The following is a 17,771-nucleotide window of genomic DNA, read 5'->3' on the forward strand; positions in this document are numbered from 1 at the left end:
ACGGAAAGCATGGGCTGCTGAAGACCTATTCTACCCCGGATCTTCACGGGTCCATACAGCTGGAACATTGCTGAGTGCGGCGTTAAACAACAAACAAACAAAACATAATGTCATGACAGAAACAGAAAGTAAAGCTGAAAAGAGTAAATAAAAATAGAGCATCAGAAATATGCACCAAGAGGACACTAAACTTAAGAAAATTTGTTACTTATTTATATAAAGCCATGTACAAGATAAAATAATGCGGAAACAGTTCAAAATCATAAACTATCATTTCCTATAAAAAGCGTCATATCGGAATGGGTATTGTTAGTACTTATTTTCCTTGTCTTTTAATTCAGGTTGTGAAGCTTTCAGTTACTAAAGCGTTCTCTCGTTCGGTTCCCATAATGGATGATTGGGACCGGTTCATAACGTCCTCGGGGGCCATATTGCTTTTAGTATTGTTAAAAGCAGCGTAAGTCTTCACACGCGTTGTTTATGAGTTATTATAACATGCTAAATATGATATTTTTGAACTGATTGTGGGCACACACTATAATAATGAAATCGTGCATGTAATATTTCTTCGATGTCTGTATCACGTTAACTGTTTGATCTGAAGACTCCAAACCGAAGACCCAGACCATGTCGATGCCTGTGGGGTCGTTCAACATGCCCCTGGACGCCCTGCCCAGCGCGTCCGACTGCCCAGGGGTCAACACTATGGTACGTGAATATGGCATTGATGTGATATGTGATAGGCGCAGAGTTGATTGTTATGTGATCTTAAGATTTTAAAATGTTTAAAAAGGAATCATTTTACCATCTTTCTCGATCTTATATTTACAAATGGTAAATTCATAGGCCAAGTAGGTAAAAATGAAGTCTTCACAAGTACGTGCCCTCCACTATATCCGTGGTAGCCTTGTGAAACACTTTGACCTTCATTTTATTGTAACTCGAATCCTACGGGGGCGGTCGGGTAGCCTAGTGGTTAAAGCATTCGCTCGTCATGCCGAAGACCCGGGTTCGATTCCCGACATGGGTATAATGTGTGAAGCCCATTTCTGGTGTCCCCCGCCGTGATATTGCTGGAATATTGCTAAAAGCGGCGTAAAATCATACTCACTCACTCACTCACTCACTCGAATCGTACGCTAACTCATTTAGTAGCGAAATTTGTTTACAGGTATCAAATCTACATATGAAACCTCTAAATTGAAAACATAATCGATTCGGGGTAGCCATGTGACACACTCTGACCTTCGGAGGCCTGGACTAAAAATTAAGTTCGTTATATAGGTCAGTTCGTTATAAGCGTGTTCGTTATAAACGTAGTTTACTGTATATACGTGAGTAAACTGTTCCAGTTCCTGGGAGACAATGACAACCCGTTCAGTTTCTCCAAGGAGAAGTCCAGCGTGGGTAAGGGCGTGCTGAGCCTGGGCTACTCATGTGGGGGTAGCAAGCTGGCGGTCAAGAACACTGCTGAGCCCATCGAGATGTGGATGAGCCGTGAGTACACAGTGCAGCCATGTCAATCTTTTAGTATTCTGTCGGGCGCCTGGGACTTTTTAAAAACGAAATTGTTCCAGCAAATGCTCCAAAACATAAATAACTTGGCCTCAGATTAAAATGGAAAACTGTAATGCCACGACAGATTAACTTTAGTGATATGAGAGAATCGGTGTTCTTTAACTGAGTAGTATATTTTCTGTACTATCAAAACCCAACCCTTTAAGCATTTAACCATCGATGCCATGTATATATTGTGTTCAGAGATCCAGATGCTGTGTGCAATGACCCAACAAGAGTTCATTATATAACCACAATTTCAATCAGCAGACTTTGTAATATCTTCTTCTCTAAAACCAAACAGGTGACCCTAACGCCTATTCCTCGAGTTTGTTCGTCTTGATCACTAAATGGAACAGCGACACTCCATCAATCAACTACCACCCCCTCAACCTCACCGACAAGAACAGCTCTATCCAGGTTGTCCTACGTCCTGGAAACGCCAATGAAGCTTACGACGTCTTTGTCATGTACGACAGCCACCCCAACGAGACACACTACGACTTCAAAGACTATGTTCCCAAGGACGACTTGTCAAAGTTCGATAACGTCACAGAGAAAGAACTCGACGAGTTGAAGTACACCGTCACTGTGCCCACGACGTTGACGTCAATGAACGGGTCTTACTGGATCGGCGTTAAACTGAAACGTAATATATCATTTTATTACATATATTTATTACATTTATTACGTGGATCGTCAATGAATAAATGGACTATGATGGCCATGTGGTCCGGAACACTATGATCAGATGAAAAGAGTTGCGTCCCATTGCCGTACCACGATCCGATGGTCGTGGGTTTGACATGATTATGGTCCTTAGTCTGTAAGCACCATACTGTGGCAAAATGTCTATAATCTGCATCATTTTGGGGTTTCCTTTCACATTACGCTGGCACACTGTGGTATGACTGAAATACTCTTAAAACAGACGTAATGCTGACAAGAAAATACGTTTCTGATTACTATGACCCAACTCACTCACATTATAATATTTAAATATTTCGTTCCGCACTTGTTTTTCCCCAGGTGGGACGGTGTCTATCTCGGAGGACACCACCAATAACACGTACAAGATGATGAACCTGGTGTCCGGGTGTCGCTTCTGGGACACTGAAGAAGAAGCATGGTCTTCAGAGGGTTGCACGGTACTTACCTCATACTCTCCATATCAAACACTCGCTTTCCGAAACTCTACCTATCTATTAATTCTGGGCTACTAATCGTATCATAATTAGTTATTGTGATGTTTTTAAGCACTTTTGAACTTCTTAATAACTTTTAGTCAATCTGACAGATTTTTGTGTGTAAAATGAATGAAATATTTTGGCGTTTTGTAAATTGTCAAACTGAACATTTCAGTCATTTTACACATTGACTGTAACATGTATATATGTAGCATATTTTAATGATGTTTCAATACATGTAAGTTCGATTTACGTTTATTACAATGTACATTTAACTCGTTGTTTCTTGTTGATGTGATCCCAGGTTGGCCCACTCACGACCAAGTACCGTACTCAATGCCTCTGCACACATTTGACGTCTTTCGGCTCCGACTTCGTTGTCGCCCCTAACACAATCGACTTCACCAATGTGTGGGCTAAGTTTGCCAACCTCAACGAGAACGCCGCCGTCTTCTCCACCGTCATCTCCATCCTGGGCATTTACGTCATCGGCCTCATCTGGGCCCGGTACATGGACAAGAAAGACATCATGAAGGTAACCAAGATGAGTTAAAGTGAGTGAGTTTCGACTAATGCCGCTTTGAACAGTTATGCACAGCAATGCCATTTTGATGTGTACGGAAAGCCCGAAGTGATGCATGGCGTTCACATCCTTTGTGAAACCCGTAACAAGGGTTTGGTGCTGACAAACCTATAATCAGGACCAATCAGGGTTTCGATCCCACGGTAATAGGCTTCTTGTACGCCTAGAGGACGCACATCTGCACAGAGAATTCCTGCCACATAAAACTAACACACCCTCATATAAATGAAATACTATTCAATGTGGCGTTAAACTCAATTCACTCATTCACTTCATCCAACAAGATACCATCAAACACAAATGTTTCTTTTTATTTTCTATTTAAAACTCAGATCGGCAGATGAAGTTCAATTGGCCGTTGTTTGGCTCTGAAGAATGTCAAAACCCTCTTAAAATTAAATGGAGTTACCAACGGTTCTGCAGATTTATCTTCTGATATGGTGGTCAACGTAGTTGCTTCTGAAATATGACACGCGTTATTATATCATAGATGTATATTATTATAAACTAAGTTTTTGTCTTCTGTCACTCCCTCTGGTCTTCCAATTCGGCGAAGGGCAAGGGAAGCGCAGGGGTCTAGGGCGGCGCAATTCGCAGTGAAGTGTTGCCGCCCTTAGTGCCAGGGTCGTTGCTTCGAATTCCAGATTCACGCTGATTAGGATCCATGTTCCGTCCACATCTTCATTGTGGCAATTCTTGTAGGACCTTTGTCACTTTTTACGAAACATAGCTGACATGCCGCGAACTGAAATTCTGCTCAAAATGGCGTTTAACCAAACTCACTCATTCACTCCAACAACGTCAAGAACAAAACACCCTCGAATAACACCATATAATTGCTTTCAGTGGGGGGCGACGCCATTGGTTGACAACCTCCCATCCGACAACTATCACTACCAAGTGTCGATACAGACCGGCATGAGGAAGAACGCCGGCACCGACTCCAAGATAAGCATCATCCTCTCGGGCGACGACAGTGACACCGGCGTAAGACGACTGGACGACGGCAAGCGGAAGGTGGGGATTCATTCATAAACTAATAAATTTGATATTTGATAGTCTCCCCAATGTGCCATTTCTCTGTACTTGTGACTATAGCCTGTTTTATGACCGACCATATTGGAAAAGAAATTGATTCTGGTTTCAAAACAACTAAAAAGTACCAACATGTCTAAACTCTCTGTGGTCCCATGTGATTATAACCTATGCCTGTCGTAACAGCTAACTAAAACGTGAAATCGGTTGATCACAATGGGTGCCCTGTTCACTGTACATATCCTTCATTGCTATTACCGTCAACCATGTGTTTTCATTGGTGACTGGCATTGAACATCGCTCACACTGCACATTGTTGGTTACCTGCCATTAAACTTACATACAACGACACGAATTGTCACTGCGTAATAAAAATAATATCAAGAAAAACAGCTGGAATCTTCTGGCTGATATCGAACATACTTTTGTCTGAGGAATTACAATCAATTAGTTAGAAGTTAGAAGATGATTTGCATGAAGGCCTCAGACGCATATGCAAAACCATATACACACAGCCAGTGCGAACATTATACCATACATCATTACACACATACGATCAAATACGATTCTGAAGATATGACCCCGATATGCGAGGATGACGTTGGTTTGCTGCATCTTCAGCACATGGGCCGCGGATCCATCATGAACTATGTGATGAGTGTGGAGAGCTCCCTGGGGTCCTTGGCCTTCATGAGGATCTGGCATGACAACAGCGGGAAGGGCAAGCAGCAGAGCTGGTACCTGGACCAGGTGCAAATCACGGACCTGCAGACTGGTGAAAAGTCAGTACTACATACACAAATATTGTTACTTATTTGGTATGTTATTTCTCTCAAATTGAAATTGGTTCTGAAACTTCTAACAAGATTGATGCCTGACGTCGAGTTACTTAAGAAAATGCAAATACTATTTCCATACAGTGATTATCCCAACATATACGTTGGAGTGATATAAGGGAGCTGTTTATCTTACAATAAAACACTGCAGAGAGAATAAACCATGAGGGGCCAAGCCCTAAGTGGGAGTAAATTTGGTATTTCCCGCATCATCAAGTTGCGCGCGTATGTTCAAATCTTCATGAATGACGTCATGAGAACAATGCTTTATCGTGGAATAAACCACATTGTTCTTTGCGGTTTGTCGCGTAGCTCTCTTATATATTGAAATATAACTCAACTGAAATTCAATTGGCTGCATATACTGAAATGTTCAAAAGACAATATTAAACACAAAAGACAAAATACCATTTACATTAGTTTAACGGTTAATGTATTCAAGTAGTTAATGTTAAATTTTATCTCTTTACAGATCGTTTTTCTTGTGTGATCGATGGCTGGCTGTAGAAGAGGACGACGGGATGGTTGACAGAATCCTTCCCGTGGCTGGGCTCAACGATCTGGTGGCCTTCAAGCACCTCTTCTCGTCATCCGCTCGGAAGAAGCTGACCAATGAACACCTGTGGGTGTCGGTGTTCTCCCGCCCAACGAGAAGTAACTTTACCCGCGTCCAGAGAATCTCGTGCTGCGTGTCACTGCTCTTCCTCACCATGATATCAAACTGCATGTTCTTCAAGACCGAAGGGAAGCAAGAAAACGTTACCGCTATCCAGATTGGACCCATCTCAATAACGCTACAATCTATTTTTGTCAGTATCATCAGCACCTTCATCGTGTTCCCCGCCAGTTTCATCATGGTGACATTCTTCAGAAGATGCAGGCCCAAGAAGAACGCCATCATGCAGAAGAACCAACAAGAACCAAAACGAGGCCAGAAGTATCGCTGGAAGAACATTCACAATTCCGCTGGAATGTTTGGATCCAAGACTCAGAAAACCAAGATGCAGAAGTTCAAAGAAAGTATGGCCGGCATCCTGAGTTTCCATCAAAAGAACAAGTATGATATGGATGAGGATGGAGTAGGGCATGAAGAAATCAGGTTGGAGAAGAAGACGAAGAGGAAGAAGAAGCCGTGGAGTCTCCCTCACTGGTGTACCTATATCGCATGGGTTGGTGAGTAGGTCACGATTCTATGTCCAAGTCCCCAGTGAGTCAAGGCAAGGGAGTTAACTGACTGTAAAAGTCCAGTTTCCACCCTTGCCGAACTTGGCTGGAATTCCTGGGCTCGATCGTAGCACCACCAGTAGTTATTACGAGTTATGTCCCTTATAAGCCTCTCATGTGGACCAATCAGATTCCACCTCTCGTATATCTTGCATTTGTTTCACACAAAAAGTCAAGACGATCTGATCAATAATCAAGATCTATATTGTGATATCACGAGTCTTACCTAGTGCGTCAAATCACGCGAGCACCTTGATTAAAAACGTGAAATATATGTTGACAACGAAATGGCGGTGCAAATGCTTTGCAAATCCTGCAATCGACCGAAATCTGCACGACAGTTTACGAACCGGATTTCGATTTCGGTGCACGATTTTGATTGGACTATGCACAGACTCGTTGGTCCAGCCAAAATGTAACTCCATAATACCAGCCTAGTTTGGCAAGGGTGAAAACTGGACTTTTATAGTCAGTAAATTCCCCTTGCCTCGGGAAGATGCCAGTGAGTGAGTTTACCGCCACTTTGAAAGTTTTTCAATATTTCACAGCGTGTCAGTTTGATGTAGGAAAGCCTAAAGTGACGCAGTTCGTAAAAGTTTTCCAAACAATGTGCCTTTTCCCTGATCATTGTCATAAAACAATTCGGGGCACGGGTGGCCCACTCGTCTAAAGCGTCACAAAGTGCTGTGCTGAGGTCAGAACCCTATGATTGTGGGTTCGAATCCCGGTACACCCCGATATGTTTCTAGGTTTGTCGCACCATACCCGTGCTCGTGGGTTTCACCAAAGTGATTTCCTCCCTAATTAAGCTGATTACTGGATATTATTAAAAGCGGCTTGAAACCCCAACTCCCTAACTCACTCATAATTCAAATAAATGTGTCTATCCGTGTGTGTGTTTTTGGTTTAAAATGTATTTCCAAGATTGGGTTACATATAGTCTCCAGGTTGATAACATTCGGTGTTTGTTTGTTCAAATATAGTATTTCTTATTTCCAGTTTGTTTCCTGAGCGTCGTAGGTTCGGCATTCTTCACCATCCTGTACAGTATGGAGTGGGGCAAGGAGAAATCCAACGAGTGGCTCATTGCCTTCGTCCTCTCCTTCTTCCAGTCAGTCATTATCGTGCAGCCAGTGAAGGTAAGATCAGACAGTTGTGAGATCCGCAGTCCCTTCAGTTAATGGTGCTAATAGTGGTTGACAATGGTAGTCTTGGATCAGACCTTACACTCCGGATATCTGACATTAACGCAGAACATATGCTATTCCGAGAAGAGGGGTGGAGTGAGAGGTTGCATGTCTTCAAGCGCTGGAAATGTGTGGAAATGATTTGTCTATGTTTCTCTCAGAGTCTAACATCATTTCAGCAATTGACATACAGTTCAAGAATGTGAGTGAGTATGGTTTTCCCCCACGTTTAGTAATTCCAGCAATTAGACTAAATATGAAGGGACTCCAGAAATGGGCTTCACACATTGTTCCCATGTGGGCAATGAAACTTTTCATTGGACTAAAACTATACGACCAGCAATGTTCCCAGATCACCGTGTGCCAGATCTTGATGACCGTGTGTGTTCTACCAGGTGCTGCTCATCGTGGCCTTCATCGCGTGTATCCTCAAGAAGCCGGAGTTAGACGAGGAGGACCTCAACGAGAACATCGACAACGTCCTTGCTCCAGACGAGGAGCTCTTGTCCAAGAAGCAGGACCCTGCCACAGTGTCTGGTTTGTGTTTCATGTAATATTCTATGACATGTGATTTAACTTTCGTTGATTGTTTCCTTGTTTTCTTATTCATAAAGTGGAAGTTTGTTTTCAAAAGCCTGTTACTCCATTAAATGGACTAAAGTACTGTTCATTACAATCTATGGCCCATCAGTTCACTGTGCAGTGAAACGTCACTCAGTTGTACCTGAAACATGTGATCGTGGGTTCGAATCCCAGAACCGAAGTGATTGTGTTTCTAGATGTGGTAGCACCACACCCGTGCTTGTGGGTTTCGTCAAGTCCTTGCATGACTTTGGATATTTCCTCCAACATCACGCTTACAGTACTAAAGTACCATCCAAAGCAGCGAGAAGCCAAAAAAAACTCACGGCGAAACCGCATTATCGGTGGTTCGAGAAGGGAGCTAACTCCGTTTGCCTAATCGAAAGTTCGAGGTGGGCCCACATTCGAAACTAAACGCACTTGTTGTTGAGAATATGTGCTACGTAAACAAACCCGCATAACGAACTCCTAATTTGTCTATTTAAAATAAGTATTATGACTTATAATTGGATTAAGATGTACAAATAAGATGCCAATACAGCAGGACTCACTTCTACGAACATCGCCAAACTAGGCCGTGGGGTCATTAATATTCATGAGTTATTCCTTTTATGGAACAAGTTCTCGGAAACGTTTGAGGCTTGTATCGTGTCCGAGATCAATTCAAGTGTAGACATATTTTCAGGCTTATATCGCCACCAACACTTATGAAAAGATTGATGTGTTATATTGGAAAAAGTAGAATGAGTGGTATTGCCTCTGTAAATTTAATTTGAAGTAGATTTAAATTTCTTGCTTTGTAGATATTTTTGTAAAACTAGTGTGGTCAGCTATTACGTCGTTATTCAAACTACAAAGACTTTTGTGCCTTTCGTGGAATTAACGTCACACGAAATGATTTATAAAGATATTTCCCATCCATTTTACAAAATATGAATAACATATAATGTCACATACCCATGCAAAGTAATGACAAACGTGAGCCCACTAGCCTAAATGTCTTCGTCAACCTGATGAAACCAAGCGATTTAAAAATGTTGGCCCACCTGTTTCGATCACTATAAGACGGGAACAATGTGGGCCCACATTTAAGAAAATGGTTATAAGTAAGCCAAGCTAATGAAGCTTATCGATTTTTTAATGTGGTCCCCCCTGTTGCAATCACTATGACGGAAGGACGTCTACCCACTAGGCGATATACAAATGTGGGCCTACTTGTTTCGATCACCATATATGACGGGAACAATGTGGGCCCACATTTGAGAAAATGATTATCAATATTTAAGTAGAATTTAGCGATTAACAAATGTGGTCCCTCCTGTTGCAATCAATATGACGAAAGAACGTCTGCCCACATTTAGGGATTGATTATCAGAACTAACGAAACAACCTAACGAAGCTAGACGAAATACAAATGTGGGCCCACTTGTTTTGATCACAATAGATGACGGGAAAGATGTGGGCCCACATTTTAGAAAATGGTTATCAGCACTGAACCAATCTTAGAAGATGTACGGATGGAAACATAAATATATAATGCATTCAAGCATTTGATTAAGAATACGTTTTACCTTAGGGATAAGCTGGGCATTTAATAGCTGGACCAACAACGTACAGCGTGGGTAACGCCATTACTCGCAAATACGAAAACAACGGAGATAGCTCCCGTTTGAAATTAGAGTGACTTCCCTTTCCCAATATGAACCACTGATAATGCGGTTTCGCCAAACTCACTTGTTTTATCCTTGGAGTCGATGTAACTTCTTGGCAGAATATCATCACTGTGGTTATCTCGAACTGCAGGAACGCAACATGGAATGAATGGTCCTAGGAGCTTCGGCTCAACAATCTATCACTGTATTTCTAAATCGGAAACCTTTTCTACAGCCATCCTCCTTCAACGGAAAATGGCCAACAGCGAATATGCCCCACCCGACACCAAGGACCTCGATGAGGTCAGAGATCTGAGACTGAAGGAGATCAAGATGGAAGCTGTCCTGAAGGAGATCATCATCTACACCTTCTTCGTCCTCGTCATCTTCTTCCTCTCCTACCAACAGAGGGACTCGGACAGCTTCGGCTTCGGTCAAAACATCAAGAACAGATTCGTGGGCAAGTTTGAAAAAGTATGTATCAATCATTTACTGAAGTGCCTTATATATCAGAAACAAATCCCAAAGGTTTCTTTTACCATGCTAAACATTATTCAATCCCAACAGGGCAATTGGCCTACTTAAAAAAATGAGAATAGATCCCCAGAAGATGTTTCTGATACCGTGAATCAGCGTAGGCCTGTCAATAATCAGTCATTTTGACTGCAAATCCAATATTCGTTACATGCTCTTCAGGGAACGAAATACATTGAGAGGCAAATTTTGTATAACTGGGACCTTAAGATATAAGAGCGTGTTTGCATTTAGCGTTATACTCGTATTTGGCATATTTCGAGACCATAAACAAATCTAAAATAGTTAAACATGATGACGAAATAGCATGATGGTCATCCAACTGGTTATACATGTAGGTACGTCCTAGACCTAGTACGCACTGAGCCAACACAACTTCTAGCACTGGACCGGTATTATGTTGAAAACCCCTTTAGTACGAAAACCCCGCTTTCTGGAATAGTCTAAGTATATATAATTACACAAGACACTTCACAAGGAATGGTATTGTTTTGATCAATATATCTTCCTCGTATCTATCATCTTCCCGAGGCAAGGGAGTTAGCTGACTGTAAAAGTCCAGTTCCGGTCGGAATTCCTGTGTTCGATCGTAGCACCACAAGTGGCTATGATGGGTCGTGTCCCTTCTATGTCCCTCCTATCGACCAATCAGATTCCACCACTCATATCACTTGCATTTGCTTCAAACAAAATGGCGGCGCCCAGTCAAGACGATCTGATCGATAATCAAGATCTATATTGTAATAAAACGGGTCTCACTTCCCGAAGTACATTGAATCACTTGAGCACCTAGATTAAATACAAGAAAAGATTTGGAAAATATCTGTTGACGCTAAGTTGACGTTACACATGGTTTTCAAATCCTGCAATCGACCGAAATCTGCACGGCGGTTTACGAACCGGATGTTGATTTTATTACGCGATTTTGATTGGACCATGCAAAGACGCGTTAGTCCAGCCAAAGTATAACTCCATAATTCCAGCCTAGCTCGGCAAGGGTGGAAATTGGACTTTTATGTTTAGTTGACTCCCTTGCCTCGGGAAGATGTGTATCTATATGTCTGTACCATTGGTCCTCACATTACATCTGTCAGTCAAGCCTACATGCCACTATGGTTTCGTGAGGCAGTATATCAGTCCCCTGTCCGGTTCTAATCATGATCGTGATCAGACATTGAGAACATTGCATGTACACAGCAGACGTTATTTAAATTAACGTATCAACAAAATCAAAAAGGATTGTCTGGTCCATGACCAGGAAAACAGCTGTGCGGCGCCAGACAACAAACAAACCCTTACCTCTGTGTGCAGCTTGTGTTAGTGGCGGGTGCTACCGGTAGAGCAGGACATGCTTACCCTTTTCCTCGAATGCCTAGTTTCATCACCGATTTTCAGTGATATTATTTATATTATATTCACCGCATGTTTGCTTTTTGCGCCCATTGGAATCTGTTTCGGAGAATAATCGATTGGTGTTGACGTTTTTAAAATTGTACTGCAACTGCCACATCATTTGCAGACTTCAGCTGTATATCCACACCTTATAATCGTTTAAATGTACTGCCAGTGGACCAAGGGTACATGCCCTTAGTAAACTCATGCATGGTCAGTACTTCACGGGTTTGTATGCAAAACATTCCTCCATAAACCGTGCATATGTATTGCCACGTGAGGGTGTAGTATTGACACAATCAATAGTAATGGAATGGGGCGTTATATTACTCACAGAAGTCACATGACCCCTACTCCGTGCATTAATTTTGGGCGAACCCTATCGTGGTTTTACATTGAAGGAAGGTTTAGAGTAGAGGCCGCAAGACACATGTTGCGCGGGAACTGTTGCCGATGTAATCTGAGTGCTCATTGGTCAGAGCATTCGTTGGTTTTCCCCTCGCTCGAACTTGACGTTTTTTTGATTCGTTGGTTAGACAAAGGGACTACACCACAAAGCGGCCTAATGTTTGCACGGCCGATGGAAGCACGCACTATACACTATATATGATAATGCAGATAGACAGTTCGTTCCCCTAGCATATGTTGGCTGCATGTCTGCATGTGTGCTGCTTTCCGATATCCTGGATAACACAGTGCTCACTTGCACACAGTTAAGGCTTTATTCCTCAACGCATCATCAATGCGAGTCCACCCGACTACCTAAACCAGACAAGTTGTAACTGGGGACGAAACCCATAATCCACTGCACTCAGGACAGCCTGCTTTGTTTAGTAACATCAAGGTGTAGATACCAGTCTCGGTAACGTCCCATGTGTTTCAGATCTCCACAATACCCGACTACTGGAACTGGTTGAACCAAACCTTCATCCCCGCGATGTACGCCACCCACTACGCCAACGACTCTGAGATCACTGACTGGCATGACAGGGCGTGTATAAATGACCATCAGACACGCAGAGTTGGCGTGGCCAGGCTCAGGCAGATGAGGGTCAAGGAAGGTAAGGGGAGACAATTGTTTGGCATGCAGTTGCAAACTGACATATCTCCAGGTTGAGACGTATTTAATTATTTTTGTGAGGATATTTTGAGATTTGACATCGGTTATTTTACAGCCAAATATGTTTAAGGAAGATTCTCCTAATATAGTCGGTATTCATTGGATCCTGTTTTTTTTTTAAACTACATGTCACTACCACAGTATGCGTTTTCTTTAATTACGTTACTCGTGAAGATCCGGGTTAGAAAAGGTCGCCAGTAAACAATGCTTGTCGTTAGAGGCGACTATGCTTGTCGTAAGAGGCGACTAACAGGATCGGGGGTCAGGCTCGCTGACTTGGTTGATGCATGTCATCATATCCCAATGGTGTGGATCGATGCTCATGATGTCAATCACTGGATTGAAAGAAAAGCAATTTCATTTTATTATTATCTTTAAAGTAGGTAAGTTTATGAAGAGAACACTTAGTAACCCTATGACATGTGAAAAACTTTTTACTTTTTCTTAATTAGAAAATCACAAACAAGAGAGGCCTAAATCTGCTGCGCATCACTCGCTAACCTTGCATCGTTTGTCGTCCTCAGATACTTGTACAGTGCAGCCCCGAATGCAGACCATCATTGACCACTGTCGAGACGAATATGGCTGGACGGACGATGACACCAAGCCGTATCTTCCAGAATGGGACATTATTCCGGAAGAGAACAAAACAGACAGCAAGAAGTGGAAGACGCCCTGGGTTTACCAGAGCTCTGTCAAACTTGCCAATGCCCCTTACGTGGCCACGATTGCCACGTACAAGGGAGGTGGTTATGTGGCCCTGTTGGCGCGACAGGCCTGCAGGACGAAGCAGATTGTTGCAAACCTGCAGGACAACGATTGGCTGGATCTGAGGACTCGTGCTGTGTTCATGGAGTTCACCCTGTACAATCCTAACGTGAACCTGTTCGCATCCGCTGTCTTTGTGATCGAGTATATGGCGACTGGTTCTGCCGTGCCGAGAGTTGAAGTGAAGGTGGGTGTACAACTGATGTCATGGTAACAGGAGGTAGAGGTGACTTTGTTGGAAATATGCCTCTGTTCACACGGCAGTGCATGGGTACCCGGTAGGAGAACATGGTGATATGACCGTTAATCTTGTCAACTCCTCAAAAGCGCAATACAAATGGATTATAATTATTATAATTCTTATTTTTATTCTTATTATAATATAAAATCATAAAAAGAAGTGAAAACGAGGTAATTAAGTCAATGACGAGAACTGCAGTGTAACATTCACAAGCATCAAACTGATGTATCATCTGACATTGCAAGTGTACATAGTAGTTGTGTCATTGACCCATTCCACATAATTCATTCTTGTTGGGACCCGTGAACATCCGGGGTAGAATAGGTCTTCAGCAACCCTTGATTGCCGTAACAGGCGACTATACTTGTCGTAAGAGGCAACTAAAGCGATCAGGTGGTCAAGCTCGCTGACTTGCTTGATGCATGTCATCGTGTCCCAATTGCGTGGATCGATGCTCATGATGTCAATCACTGGATTATCTGGTCTAGACTCGATTATTTACAGACCGACGTCATATAGCTGGAATATTGAAGAGTGCGGCGGTAAGCTACAAACAAACAGTTCATCGTATAAGAAGGGGCGCGGATGACCATGTTGTCGCGATAAGTCAAAGATTTGTCAAAGACCAAAACCAAAACCAAAACTCAGTGGTTCACTCACTCTCACAATACACTTAGTTTGTATCGCTCACAGCCATAATGTTGGATTCTGAGAATAATTATCCACCCAAACAAACTCATACCCAAAAGATTCAATTTACATGGAACATATATGAAAGACTGTACCTGTTCGCATGAAATCTGATCTTACAGATCGCCGTCATATAGCTGGAATATTGCTGTGTGCGCCGTTGAACGACAAACAAACAAACATTATTGTTGACAAGGGCGACTGAAATGGAAACGCAATGGTTTATCACAGAAATGGTCGATATTGTCTCTCAACGTACCCATGCCGAGTAGCCATGCTCATACTATTGGCCACAATGCTAGGATTCAAACCCGACCCACTCACTCTTATAATCATGCAGTATTACACTATATCAACTATCTTTTTTATATTACTTTGACCTCTTTCGTTATTTTTAACTCATCATGCCACTTTCTTTGGCTTCCTATTTTTTCTTTCTCTCTGACTCTCCAATTACTCTTTGTCTTTGTATTCCCCACTTGTTGAGGTATGTCGGTGGCTGGGAGCAGGTGAGGATGCTCACAATTGCAAGTACCTTCTTCTTCTCCAGATATTCCGCCTGTTGAGCTATGTCTCTTCCTCTTCTTCTCCAGATATTGCACCTGTTGAGCTATGTCTCTTCCTCTTCTTCTCCAGATATTCCGCCTGTTGAGCTATGTCTCTTCCTCTTCTTCTCCAGATATTGCACCTGTTGAGCTATGTCTCTTCCTCTTCTTCTCCAGATATTCCGCCTGTTGAGCTATGTCGGTGGCTGGGGACTGGTGGTGCTCCTGTTTGAAATAATCTATGGTTGCTTCACGTTGTTTTTCTTCATCCGCTGTGTCAGTCAAGTAAAGAAGCAGAGACTCAAATACTTCAAGAACTTCTGGATGATCCTTGAGTTCGTCCTGCTGTGCTTCGCCGTCGCTTGCATCGTCATGTATGCCTTCAAGCACATCCTCACAGAGATCGCAATGCACTCGCTACATGACAGAGAGTCGGGTAAGATTATTTCTCAATCGCCACAAAATATGCGTACAGCGAACGTTTTTTATATGTCAAAACTGTGTATAACAGAACTGTTTTCAAATTATCTATAATTATAAGTACGCTTTCGACCTTGTTCTTCAGTTCTTCTATTTAATGAAGAACATTCAGAATACATTTTAGAATAGTGGTATTTTGTTATAAAAAATTACTACGGAACATTCCCAATGCCCTCAAAGAATTTGGTACGTACTCTTGTCGGCCTTGTTCGAATGCCCAAATGGCTAACATTTTCCCTGTATAAGAGGAGCATTATTCCTGCTATGCTCTGATGTGATCTGTTCTAGCCTTCATCTAAATTGTTACTAATAAGCAAAGTCATCTTTCTTCATCTGTTCAATGTTATTAAAATAAGAAAAACATTGTTTTATAATCTGTTTTCTTCCTAGACGGCTTCGTGAACTTCCAGTCGGTGTCGTTGTACGATGAGACGTACGGCTACGTCATGGCCGTCGTTGTGTTCATGGCCACCATCCAGTTCATGAAGCTGCTGCAGTTCAACCAGCGCATGAGCATGCTAGGGGACACAGTCAAACTGGCCACGAAAGACCTCAAGGTGTTCTCCGTCGCTTTCCTCCTGTACTTCTTCGCCTTCACGGCTACAGCCTACCTGCTGTTCGGCCAGGCAATGGTGACCTACAATAGCATCATCGGGGCGGCGGAGTCTATGTTCGCGTTCGCACTCGGCAGCTTTGACTTTGAAGCGATGTCAGATGCTCAGAAGTTCCTTGGGCCAATCTTCTTCTTCAGCTTCATCGGCGTCATCTACATCGGCCTCATGAGCATCTTCCTCACCATCATCGGCGACGCTTTTACTCAAGTCAAGGCGAACGTAGCCCTACAGTCCAACGAACACGAGATCGTAGACTTCATGTGGAAGAGACTCAAAGGCCTGCTTGGGTTTACTTAGTCCTCTTGCACCTATCAAGGGGCTCAATGCAAAACATGATCCATATTTTTTATCAAAAGCAATACCACTGAATATTTCATAAACTTGGTATCATGAAATTGTACATTTAAACAATAGATGCGCTTGCACTTAAAGCCATATTAAAGACTAATCAGTTTGCATTTTCTGGAAACAGTGAGTCCTGCATCTCCCTCCGAGCCTCTTGTAAACAACTACGACCCAGGAGTTCGAATCTGGTTGTAACACACCACGTAGTTGTGTGTCGTAGACTACAAGTCTTTCTATGTGCGCGGTTATTTGTAGAGAACAATCATATATCGCCGAAATGGACATTGTGATCTGATTACCAATAGACTGACCCTTTAAAGTTGAAAGTCATATAATTATTATTGAGGTTGATACACTCTGTTGTTCCAATTATTTTTTACTGATATTACAAATTTACTTTGATAATTCAAAAAATGACATGTTAATATATATTTCATGTACAGGAGCTTTTAAAGACAGTTGATATAAACTTTATTGAAATAATACACTTAAAATGAGGTATCTAAACTGACAGAGCATTTTCTCTCATGTAAATTGTCTTTGTTATTTTTATCTTCCAACGGCCAATCGAAAATTATTTTGAAATAGATGTATCAACTGTTAAAATGTTTCTTTACAAAGTCTTTTTATACAGAAAGTACGGTTTTCGTTAAATGTGTTTTTAATACTAAAACTTACGATTTTGTTAGCATCCCTGTGTTGTAATGCACATTCATCGCTCTTTAGGACGACCTGTATACCCTACGGGAATTGTGATAGCGTATAGACTGTGATAAATGTATGTGCTGTTAGTGTGGTTTGCTGTCCCGAATCCAGAAAAAGCTTCAAGAATCAATCTGGCTTGTAAAATGAACCAATCTAGCCAGATTATCAGACAAGCCTAATATCATGCGCTTTCCATCAAACTGGATTCGATACACACAATGTCAGTTGTGTTACAACGGTGACCAAACGGTGTTTTACATGAAAGCATTACTCTGAAGTATTGATGTTATAATTGTGACAAATATTGTCTGTGAAAAAACACTTCTTATCATATTCCGTCCAAGATGTACAGCTACCTGACCAGGTAGTCTTTGAAAGAATCTTTTGACAAACCATTTGGAGTCAGAGATGTGTTGAAATGTATATAAATCGTTTTCATGTAAAAACAAATACTCAACTAATTTATATCTATTATAGAGAATTGTTATATAATA

At 42.0% G+C, this 17,771-nt stretch overlaps 1 protein-coding gene across 1 annotated transcript in view; it reads left to right on the forward strand.

Moving 5' to 3' along the window:
- LOC139468229 (uncharacterized) overlaps window positions 1-17,771 on the forward strand; it is a 36,586-nt gene extending 18,815 nt beyond the window's left edge. Inside the window, exons 9-23 of the mRNA XM_071250059.1 lie at window positions 605-708; window positions 1,353-1,497; window positions 1,862-2,206; window positions 2,587-2,705; window positions 3,049-3,279; window positions 4,174-4,344; window positions 4,984-5,144; window positions 5,671-6,371; window positions 7,422-7,561; window positions 8,005-8,146; window positions 10,079-10,317; window positions 12,653-12,830; window positions 13,414-13,844; window positions 15,311-15,569; window positions 16,004-17,771. Of these exons, the coding sequence (XP_071106160.1) occupies window positions 605-708; window positions 1,353-1,497; window positions 1,862-2,206; window positions 2,587-2,705; window positions 3,049-3,279; window positions 4,174-4,344; window positions 4,984-5,144; window positions 5,671-6,371; window positions 7,422-7,561; window positions 8,005-8,146; window positions 10,079-10,317; window positions 12,653-12,830; window positions 13,414-13,844; window positions 15,311-15,569; window positions 16,004-16,524 (3,887 nt within the window). The 3' untranslated portion in view covers window positions 16,525-17,771. The remainder of the gene's footprint in view (window positions 1-604; window positions 709-1,352; window positions 1,498-1,861; window positions 2,207-2,586; window positions 2,706-3,048; window positions 3,280-4,173; window positions 4,345-4,983; window positions 5,145-5,670; window positions 6,372-7,421; window positions 7,562-8,004; window positions 8,147-10,078; window positions 10,318-12,652; window positions 12,831-13,413; window positions 13,845-15,310; window positions 15,570-16,003) is intronic.

This window comes from Haliotis cracherodii, unplaced genomic scaffold (assembly GCF_022045235.1).
Source record: "Haliotis cracherodii isolate W230 unplaced genomic scaffold, xgHalCrac1.p SCAF_2, whole genome shotgun sequence".
Taxonomy (NCBI): Eukaryota; Metazoa; Mollusca; class Gastropoda; order Lepetellida; family Haliotidae; genus Haliotis; species Haliotis cracherodii.